Here is an 11,722-nt window from a genome sequence, read left to right as displayed (position 1 = left end):
CGGGCCTCTTGCAGACATGGAAACTATTCATATACAGTCGAACTTCCATAATTCCAACCACTATCTGTCTCATAAAGATTCAAGTTTCTTTTAAAGATTATTTATGGAACGCAAACAAGTTTTGTTTCTCGAATTATTTGTAATAAAAAAGTGGTTCCAGTTTTATAGTATACGTATGCTCTGACTTTGACATTATTGTACTTTGAATTCGTTATAAAGTTACAGAATTAATTATTTATTTCAATTAAATGTAGTTTAATTAAGTTTAATTTGACAAATGTTTCTTAATATTATGTTTATAAGTGTTTAAAAACGTTTGCGAATTAGAGGACCGCCAAACAGTATGCAAAGATTTTTACAAATGGAGGTTCAGGTGTTGTTAGGTTTGGTATTACCTTTTATCTTATTGCTGCAAGGATATCTTTTTAATCTACTGGATAATTCGATTTTATTATAGTTTTCAATGTATCTATTTTATAACAAATGGGGTATTTTACAATTTCACAAATACGACTATAAAATACCCACAAGGATAATTGAACCCACAATTGGTCGGGTTTATAGAAGATTGACTGTGTTCATATCTTGGTATGCATTATGTTTTTCAAGGAGTATGAGGAGAGTGCTTGGGGGGTAGTACCCGTTGTACAAATATGTATTGCAAATTGCTTTGGTCTTTTTACCAGTTCCAGTTTCCAGGTGCCGCTCGCTCGCTTGCTCTCTGTGCATCATTATGCGAGAGCTTGTTCTTATTCTCTTTTCATGCAGATAGGAACAAAAAACAGAGAGATCTTCGGGTAGAAGATCAAAACAGAATTTCAATTTGCAAACTCATGTGCCTAGGATTCTTAACCCCCCATTGCCCCACACAGTCCGCGCCTATTTTTTTTGGATATGATTTTTTGCAAAAAGTTCTCGGGAGGAGAAACTGGTTGAGAATTTTTGCATTCCGTTGCTGAACTTGAATTGCATTTGGAATTTGTTCCTAGTTTTCTGTTGTGCTGTGTTCCACGCATTTTCCATTTCCGTTCGTTCACCTTGTTCTTTCCAGTAGTTGTCTAAGTGGGAGGGGGTGTTAGTTAAATGGAATGAAAACGTCGATAGTTCGATGACTTTTTGCCGCTGGCTTATCGATGACGCTGGTGATTTATTGATCGAGATGCTTTTACCGATGGAGCGAATGGCAAACTAAAAAATAATTGCTCAACTAAATTACAGCAATTTTTCCCATTCCATAATGAGCGAAAGAGAGCGACCATGAATTTATCGTACTTTGTGTGCTTTGTCTTCCGCCCTATCTCCTCTATAATCCCCGAACATTCCCCTCATTCCTAACTTTTGTAGATATAAAGTTTTATTTCATTTCGTTTCGTTACGATTTTTGCTATTATTATTTGTTCGTGTTTCTCTGTCACTGTATCTGTTTCTGTATCTGTGAGATACCCCTGTAACTGTGTGTGTGTGTATAGATGTTATTTTTTAGTTTCGACTTGTTTTCTTTTGTGTAATTTTATTTTTGTGTGTGCTTGTGTGTGTATCAAGTTCATAACTTTTGTATGGCGACTACGACAGTAAGAATTGTTTTGTTGTTGCTGGTGTTGTTTTTGAAATCCACACAATAAATATATGTATGTACGGGCAAGGAGTATGTTTGTATGTGTGCCATTGTGTTGCCATCACTGTGTTTTTCTGTGTGTGTTTTTTTTATTTTTCACATTTATTTTCTAGTTTGCTTGCTCGTTGTTTTGTTAACTCTTATTTAGTTTTCTTTGCGTCTTGATCATTGCTGCCTTCGTATCATTCGTATAAGAGTATATATTCTTTTTTTTTTTCGTACACACATTTTTCGTTTATGCCCCATTATTAATAAATAGTTTTCTTGTTCTGCTCTGCATTCCCATTTCAGTTTACCAAACGTCGTCGGTACAATCGGAACACGTTCCGTTCTCCCGTTTCTGTTTCTTCGATTTTCCGTTCGTTCCATGCGCTACGCTCTCGCGGGAGAGAGATTTGCCACTTGTTGCCGGTTGTGGTGGTACTCCCTTTCTAAGTATTCCATTTCCCATTCCATCGATATTGGATTCGATTTGACAACTGATTGATTTGATCCACCCACTGCCGGAGATTTGTGGAACGACGACTCTCAGTGGAAGCAGAAGGACTAGGAACCAGTGGAAGGCATGCAGTTGATGGCCAGCGGTTACTCCTCCTGTCACTCCTGCAGCAGCTCCATCTCCTTCAGTTCCTTCCGTTCCAGTTCCAGTTCCCTGGGTAACAAACTCTCGCGATGGAGAGCGATGGTCAGCAGGAGGTTGGGGGCGGAATTGCCCCACCGCTATGTCGCATCTGCATCACCACCCACCATCAGCAACAACAGAACAACACCACTGCAACAGTCACCACAGCCCTGCCCATGATACCCATCTTCGGCGAGGATGCGCTATGGCAGAAGATTACCACGCTGGCCAACGTCAAGGTGAGTAGAAAATGCTAAGATAGAGACGAGCAACAAAAAGGGGTGGTCAAAATAGGGGCGGCAAAAAGGGTGACAAATTCTTAAACTAAGAAGTCAGAGCAGGAGAACAAAGAGGTGAAAAAGCTGAGGCGAAGGGTAAACCGAAGGTCAAGAATTGCAAACTCATCCAATCAATGGAACTTGGTTTTCTCCGTTGTCAATAGGGAAATATAAGAAAGATTAGAATATTATCTGGTTATAATTTCTTTCTTAACAAACGTTTAATACTTATGTATATATTAATTTATATTTTTATAAATCTAATTATAGAATATAATTATAATTACCTAATATAGATAAGTATATTTAGGGTTTAATACAGTAAATTTGGTTTGTAGAACAGATTATAGTTCTCAATTTACATAGCCCCCTTATCATCTTTAGATGGTAAACTTTGTGATAAGAACATTTTAGGACTGATTTCATAATGGCTGATTAAAATGGACGTTAAAATAAGCAAGCACGTGCCTTAGGCATACCTGGGTGAACTTAAAATCATGGAAAATTTTACTTTAAAATCTTTTTTCTTTTCACAAATATTATAAATGACTGTGTAGACAAAAGAAAGATAGTTAATTTTATAATCGCATATGTAGTTGGGTATTTAAGGATATATGTATATATATTTTTTGTGAAAGAATCTTAAAACCAATTAATTAAACATTATTTCTATAGCTACCAACCACTGTATTTATTGATTTTGATGTTTTGCTGTGAATTTCTATTTGTCTTTTTTATCCCGTTGATTCTGTAAAGCTTTTCGAGCTGTTTGCATATAAAATCGATCCTAATTTGTATTCCATGCGAACCATCTAAATATCTAAGAGCGCTTAGAATACATATGTACATATGTATGTATATCAAAAAACATTCTTTGGCAGGAAGCAAATATTTTGGTTATATCTTATTTGGCAAACAGTTGTGTTGAACGGGAGGACTGAAGTGAAAGATCTTTTTGGGTCTATATTTATTTTTAACGAGGTGTGTCGACTATTTGAGCCCACTGCTTGTAGGTAATCCAAGATTGTTGTTGTGTTCTTCTTCGTGGAATACTAAAACTAAAAAAAGCAAACATATGAAAGTTATTCACACCAACACAGCCACTCCACGTATTTATTATTCATATTAATTTTCATACACATTCGACCGTACGTATTATATCTTGTATCCCATATGTGTGTGTAATTTGGAATCAGTTTTCATTGCTTTGTCTTGTTGCTCCACTCCTCTTTGGCCATTTATTCTGTTTATTTGTTCGGTGGAATGGCTTCGGCTTTGGTTAGTTTATTTTATTCATATTGTGTATACAATTTTTTCAACGAGCATTTCATATTTTTTCCGTCGCAGCTCGATGGAATTTCTTGTGGGTTTTTTGGTCTTGTCTTTAGCCGTATTTCGAATTTTGTATTTCTTCATTTCGTTTCGTTTCTCTGCTGTGGCTTTTGTAAAATAATTTACCGTTTGAATTGCTGTTTAGAAGTGCTTGTTTTTTGTTTTTTGTCGTTTGTCTGTATGTATGTCTTGGGCTTTATTTCATAAATTTTTCCTTTACTTAACTTTTCAATCTTAGCTCTCTTCGCTCTCTTTTCCCCAGCTCCATTTAATCTCTTTGACACTGCTACATAAAGAGAAAAAGTATAGGAAATCAAAAAATGTTATAATTTTAAACATAATTTATTTGTGTTTTATTAAATGTCAAATACTGATATAAATTAAACTCCAAATTTAGATAAATATTATTTAGGTTTCATATGAAGCTACCTTTTTTCCTACTGTGTACTCGCTCTTTGCCCATTTCCCACTTTATGTTCGGCTTAGACGTTCGTTGGCCCCTCGATTCTGGACTGGTAAGGGGTAAAGTGAGGGGTGAAAGGTGGCACGTGAATGTGAATGGGGTGGCTCTGTGTGTTTTCTCGCCCGTGTGTCTTCGCCCCCTTATTCGCATTGGTGTTTTTACAATTCATGTGCATATTTCAATTTGATTTTCTCCTTATGTGTTTTTCCTCAACCGTTGAAATGCTGCAATTTTCTGGTTTATTTGTGCAATTTTCCCACTTGAGTAGATTATGTTGCCAATTCAAGGAATTTCATGTTGTCTTTGGGCAATTCGTAATGTCTGATCTGGCAACGCTCGAAATAAGGATGCTATTAATTGGGGTAGGTAGGTGAAGATACAGTGGTCCTTCAGTAAATGCAACAAATAGGCAACTAGGCAAAAATTTAACAGAAAAGTTACAAAACAACTTCTAAATTAAGTTTACCTAAAGTGAGATACTTTTAAAACGTAGCTTAGATTTCGTGAGTAATCACTGTGATCCGCAATTAACTTGGTTATTTTCCACCAATCTGGCAATCTTGTGCTAGCCGTTACATTTGGCATAGGTGAAATTTGAATTTGAAACCAATGCCTATCTTTTCAACCTTTACAGATCAGCAAAAACGACACCCTACCGCAACAGGTGTGTGTGAGCTGTGCTAAGACGGTCATTTCGGCCTGCGTTTTCAAAAAGAAGTGCGAGGAGGCGGATAACTTTTACCGCCAAAAACTGAGGCTCCAGAAGATCGAGAGTGCGGATCCGCTGGAGAACAGCGCCGCCGCCGACCAGACCAAAAGCAGCGGCTGCAGCAGTGGCAGCGGGAGCAGCAGTGCCAGCGGAAGTGGCAGCAGTTCCACCAGCAGCAGTTCCTCCTCCTCCGACGAGGACGAAGACAATGATCAGGATCACGATCAGGATAATGACAATGACAATGAAGTTGAGGCTGGCGAGGCACACAAGCTTCTGCCGAATGGTCATGGCCAGGCCATCAATGGCCATCGGGACGAGGACGACGATGAGGTGGTCCACGAGCATATGGAGGACCATAACGAAACTGGCCACGACGGGGAGCGAGAAGATGATCAAGAAGACGTCCATCATAGAAACGGCCTTGAGTTAAGGGGAACAAATCCTGAGGATGAGGATGATGTGGAGGAGATAAATCCCCTGAACCACCACCACCACAACGATGATGGGGAGATAACCGTCCATGGCGTGCACCCTAAGGAGCCGTTCGACTTCAACTCCATTCGCCTGATGCAGGAGTACATGCAGCATCAGATGAACAAGTTTCCCAATGGCTCCGCCACCGGTCCAACGGGTCAGGATATGGAGCTCGATCTCGACCAGCAGCATCACCACGACGACGATGATGACGATGACGAGGACATGTCGCTGCCGCTGATACCCGAAATCGAGTTAATCACGCCGGGCGATGAAGCATCTGCGGATCTCTCAAATCCAAATGATTTGGTCAATGGAGGAGCCAGCGTTGGCGTGGCTCAGGGCATGCGGGGACCCGGTTTCCAGTGTCCCCATTGCTACCAGATCTTCGAGATGAAGCAGATCCTCAAGGCGCACATGCAAAGCGTCCATGGAGCACCGGGGCCGGTGTACGAGTGCAGCAATTGCCGCAAGACATATTTCTACAAACGTTTTCTGGAGAAGCACATACGGCGTGGTCGGTGCGTCAAGAAGCGTCGCAATCAAACGTGAGTTTAGAGATGATCTTTTAGTGCAATAAGATATTAGTTTGATTTATTATTTCTATAGTCGGCCCATGCAGTGCTCGGATTGCCATGTCCTCTTTCCCACGGGCCACCATTTGGGCTGGCATAAGCGCACCGGCTGTCCTTCCAAGGCAGCCAAAATGTAAGTGGCACTAGTTGTGTACATTAATTAAGTGAATTCTGTGTATATGGACCATTTCTTTATTCCTTTTTAGGCCCCTGCAGCAGCTATTTAAGCAGAACATTGTGCAGTTCAACAATTTCCCCAAACGGATCGCCGCCGGAGGAGCACGCAAGCCCACGGCTCCTGAACTGCATGTGAATAATCGCAAGTAAGTACTTCATTTAGACTTACCTACTTGGACCCGTTTAAAATTGCCTGATTTGTCTTACTTTCAGACTGGGCCTAGCCAACAAGAGAAAGGGACGCACTCGCATCAAGTTGGATGCCAAGAAGATTGCCCTGGCCAAGCAGTTAATACTGCGCGAGGCCACCACCACGGTGATTGCCAACGAGCTAAACATCTCGCGCACCTTCGCCTGGCGCCTGCGCAAAAGTCTGGTTAATGGAGTCAGTCTCCATGAGCGCGTGGTGGATCCATCCCAGGAGGAGCATCACCTCCAACAGCTGCAGCAGCAGCACCATCAGCAGTTACAGCTGCAGCAGCAGCATCAGCAGGAGGAGCAGCAGCAACAGGCCGCAGCTGTGGCAGCGGCACAAGCGGAACGGGAACGGGAACGTGAGCATCATCATCTAAGCCTTCCCTATAGCCACCTTGGCTTGGGTCTAATCAAAGAGGAGCGACAGGACAGCGAGGATGAAGAGCAGCAGCTGCAGCATCAGCAGCAGCAGCAGCAGCAACGTCATCACCATCATTCACATCATCAACTGGGCCTGGTGGATGAGTGCGGAGCGGAGGAGATCGGCGCCGAGGAGACGGCTGGCTATATGGGGGATGAGGATGCCGTTTGTGGATTGCTCCACAATGGCTATGATCCCGATCCCGATTCCGATCCCATTGAGCACGATCCCTTCGAGGGCACCGAGAACAACGACCATCACTCGAATGGTGGGCGACCGGGTTCGGTTTCGCCCGCGCCACCGCTACCGCCGCCATCGCTGGGAAGTTCTGGGGTTCCGGTGCCGGTGCAGGTCCACGCTGCCGCGCGGTCCGATGTTGAGGTCTATAAACGCCTCCTGGCCGAATCGCAGCACTTCCCCCACATCGTCAACGCCCAGCAGTTGCAGATGCAGCAGCAGCATCGCGAGCGGGAGCGGGAGCAGCGGGAACGTGAACGCGAGCAACTGCAGCACCAGAAGGCCCACAACGGCGGAATGCCGATGCTGACTCGTTATCCGCCCGCCGTCATGTAAGATTATATTCGTATTTAACCAAAAATCACATGGGGAAGAGCTATTAAATCAATTCAAGGTCATTCAAAGAGTCAACATGTGTTCAACATTTACTAAATGAAGTAATTTTAATCAGTTCTATAGTATTTTAGGAAACCATAAATTTATAGGTACTGTTATCTTAACTTTAGTCATAAATACTTTAGCCTAAATAATATGATTAGCAACAAGTTCCTACCGAAAAAATTCTTAAATATTTTTGGCCATCACAAATATTGTGCTAACTAGCTATTGATTTTATTTATTTAGTTATTTGAAATTGAATAATATGATTAGCAACGGTTCCTATCACAAAAAGTTTTGTATATAAAGAAACGACGTAAAATAGATGGGCAAAAAATTAAATTGTTTAGCTGAGAATGCCAATCAATTGGAAATTATGACATCATAATTTTGTTTTTTTTTTTAACTGTCGTTTTCATGGCCCGTGAAAAATATGACTGTTTTGTATAGCTAAAGACCTAAACAATCGATCTTCAGTGGAATAGGAATGTTGCATTTGCTGTCCAATTTAAGCATTATTATTTAAATTAAAAAAATTAAATTTTCCTATTCCACTGAAGATTAATTGGGAAATATTATGACGAATTTGACGGAGTGATAGTGTCATAGTGTTTCATAGTTTCTGAATAGAAATACCAAAACTGGGTTTGATTTTTTCAGACTTTTGACAATAAAAACAAAATCTTTTAAGCGTTTCTGGTTTGTTGTAACTTGTAATGCTCGTAACTTGTGCTCCTTACGACTTGAAACTATTAATCCCTGGTGGATTTTTTGTTTTTAATTCGATTTGGTCTCTATTTTATTTATTTGAAAATGAATGACTGGTTATTATAGCTCAACTAAGAATCTAAGCATTAAGATACAAAAGGACATCGGTTCAATATTTGATAATGTTTTTATTTTTCATACTTTAGGCACGCCCTGCCCGTCAACCTGTCCCTGCGCTCAATGCCCCACATGAACAGCAACGAGAGGTGAGTGACAAAGGGGTGTTTAACTCGGGGAATATGTCCCTTAATGCGCATATCTCACTCCACAGCAATGGCAGCTCCAGCAGCAACACGGCCGCCCCGGTGCCCGTTTCTGGCTCATCCGCTGCATCTTCGTCTGCGACGCCCACCGGCAAGAAGCCCCGCAAGCCGAACGTATTCATCGATGACGAGAAGTACGCCATGGCCAAGTTGCTGGTGGCCCAAAACTCCTCCACCATGGAGATTGCACGGGCCCTCAACGTTTCCCAAATGACGGCCTGGAAGGTGCGCGACGCCATTCTCAAGGGAGTGCCGCTCTCCTACCGCAACAAGCGATCCGATGGCAGGCATTCGGAGGAGTTCACCGCCAAGGAGCACCAGCAACAGCAGCAGCAACAACAAGAGCAACAGCAACGCCAGCAGGAGATTCAGCGACAGCAGCAACATCAGCAACAGCAAATGGAGCAAATGGAGCTAATCAAACAGCAACGCCAGCAACAGGAGTTGCTGCTTCAACAGCAGCAACAGCAACAGCAGCAGCAACAGCAGCTGCGTCATCACACACCAGCGGACACATCACACTATCAGCAACAGCAACAAACGCCACCAAAGTTGCTACATCCTCGCCGCCGGCTAAAGGCCGCCGAACGTGAACTGCGCGACAAGGAGATCACGCGCGAAATACTCGAGCTGATCAAGGAGGACAGCAACATTCAGTACTGGAAGGTGTCGGCCCGCCTGGCCGAGAAGGGTATCAATATATCGCCCTCGTCCGTCTGCCAGAAGCTCAAATCGATGGGCATCCACCGGCGCTGGAAGCCGGGCGACAAGCCTCCCATGCTGGCCATTAGCCAGCTGAAAGCGGCCACGGTGGCGGCCGCAGCAGCGGCAGCCAGCTTGGCCGGCGTCGGCGGTGTTGTCGGTGGCGGTGGCGGCAACGGCAGCGCCGGACTGGCCGGCAACAGTTTCGGCCTGGCCGACGACGGCTACGAACAGCAGCAGTTCGACATGGGCGGGCCACACTTTCTCAGTGCCTTCACGCGCTAGCCGATCGACCAGAAGTCGTCCTTCCCATCTTCACCTAGAGTTAAATAATACACGCATTGAAGTGAATCAGAATCGTAGGGCAGCAAGTAAGCTATCGGGCAATTCTTAGGCACTTTGACTTTGAACTTGTAGGTCTACGAGTTTTCAACATAAAATATCTATTAATTGTCCACAACTATGATTTTCCAGTTTAATGTATTTTTTTTCGAGCCACCCTAATCCAAATGCATAGACCAGCAACAGCAGAAGCAACAACAACAACAACAATTGTATTTTTTATATAGTATTTGAAAGAGAAAGCGCGCTTGAATTTGTATTTGTAATCGATATGAGATAGCATATATGGTATGTTTCTGTATTAGATTTATATATCCAATATATATATGCTTAGCATTCCTAGAATGTAACACACACACACACAAAAAAAAAAAAGAAACACGCCCAAAAAAACGTTCATTCCAAGCGAGAAAAATATTTCCTTTAATTTCAGCAGCTTCCTTTTCTTCTTCCTCCATCCAAACGCACACACACACACACACACACACAAACACATACACATACACTACACCAACACACACTTAGCGGATAATTTTGAATAATTTAGTTAACATATTTATTGATCGCATGTCCTTGTGTGTGTGTGCTTTTTAGCTGAGAAATGTATTTAAAGATTTTTATCATATTTTATTTATTTATTTTACTCACGCACACACACATAAGCAATTATTCAGTACTGAACTTTAATTTAGTTAAATTAATGCATCAAACGATAAAATAACAATCAGAACAAAGCAAACGGAAGCAGAACAAACAGCAGCTAGAGAGAAAGTTAAGAAAGCTAGCAACATAAGTGCAATTATAAACAAAACTAAATCTAAAACAACAGAAGAATGTTAATCGTTAACATGTGACCGAGACAAAAGATCGAAGAATGAGAGATGGGAGAAAGAGAGGAAAAATTGCCTATTCAATGAGGTCCAAACACCACTGAAGATTTGTGTAGAACTCATTTTTCCAAATGCAATATATTCGGAAGTCATTCCAAGCTTTAAATACACATTTCTTTACTGCACACTTTAGAGTTCATACATTTAAGAACTAATTACTTTTAAAATTTCCAATATTTTCATTTGAAATTATTAGCATATATTCAAACGCTAAATGTATGTATATAGAAACGTAAATGATTTTTAAATCGTATATAATAAAATATGTTGTTTTTTGGTCGAAAATGTAAGAAAAATTAACATTTAAAAACTTATAATATTAGTTTAAAGCAATTAAAACAAAAGTGTTGTTTATTTAAAAACTTTATATACACTCTTACATTTCCAAAGACCTACCAAAATTTTGTTTAGCTATAACCAGACTGGAAACTACAAAATCAATCACAAAATGTTTTTTTTTTATGTGTGTTTACAGTGGTGTTAAACCATTAGTTTAATAACTCCCCTAAGGACTTTTATACCCTTTTCTTCTTTCTTTCTCCTACTCTTTTTCCATATTAGACAGTTACTCCGAATCCATCCTCCAATCAAGCCCATTTAAGAAAGAAAGTTATGAAATCAAGACAAACGATCAATGTTAAAAACTTCGTAGCCAATTGTTAGTTAAAAATGAGAATTAATAAAAAACCACAAAAGAACAATGCAAAAAAAAAAAGAAAACTGAAGATAAGTTGATGACTCAGAACTGTATTTATTTACAGCCAATTTTAGGAATATATATTTTATTTTTTTTTTGTTGTGGATGAAATTGCATTTCTCTGCAATTTATTTTTGTATAGCTTTTAAGGTCAGAAGTTAGAGAAAAAGAGATAGCAAGAGAGAGAGAGAGAGAGAGAGAGAGAGAGAGAGAGTGAGCGAGCGAGCGAGATTGCTTTAGAAAAGGTTCAAATAGTATTTTTTTACATTTTTGTACAATTTGAAATTGTAACTGCTTTTTATCAATCAATCAATAAATGATTCCCTCCCTCCACCAACCCACACTCATAGAAAAACACACACACCCACATACTGTGCAAAGTATTTTCTATATATTCATTACTTATAAATATATCCATATAAAAAATATATAACATTTAAACGCATACGAAACAAAATTTATAAATTAGTTTTTTTTTTTTTTGTTTTTTTTTTATATCATATTTATTAGCCACACCTTATGAAATAGATTTAAAAAAAAAAAGATTTTTTGTATGAAATGCAAAGAATGATGTCTATGAA

At 40.5% G+C, this 11,722-nt stretch overlaps 1 protein-coding gene across 1 annotated transcript; it reads left to right on the top strand.

Annotated features, from left to right (window-relative positions):
- The first annotated feature begins 1,906 nt into the window (after nucleotides 1-1,906).
- LOC128266096 (uncharacterized) lies at nucleotides 1,907-11,634 on the top strand. Its single transcript, XM_053002361.1, has 7 exons — nucleotides 1,907-2,476; nucleotides 4,945-6,044; nucleotides 6,106-6,204; nucleotides 6,278-6,394; nucleotides 6,462-7,433; nucleotides 8,394-8,453; nucleotides 8,519-11,634. Exons 1-7 carry the CDS (start codon nucleotides 2,288-2,290, stop codon nucleotides 9,495-9,497), a joined length of 3,516 nt encoding a protein of 1,171 aa, XP_052858321.1. The 5' UTR covers nucleotides 1,907-2,287; the 3' UTR covers nucleotides 9,498-11,634.
- The last annotated feature ends 88 nt before the right edge of the window (nucleotides 11,635-11,722 follow it).

Source organism: Drosophila gunungcola, unplaced genomic scaffold (genome assembly GCF_025200985.1).
Source record: "Drosophila gunungcola strain Sukarami unplaced genomic scaffold, Dgunungcola_SK_2 000324F, whole genome shotgun sequence".
Taxonomy (NCBI): domain Eukaryota; kingdom Metazoa; phylum Arthropoda; class Insecta; order Diptera; family Drosophilidae; genus Drosophila; species Drosophila gunungcola.
Note: the sequence above shows the minus strand (reverse complement) of the source record. Positions and strands in the feature narration are given on the sequence as shown.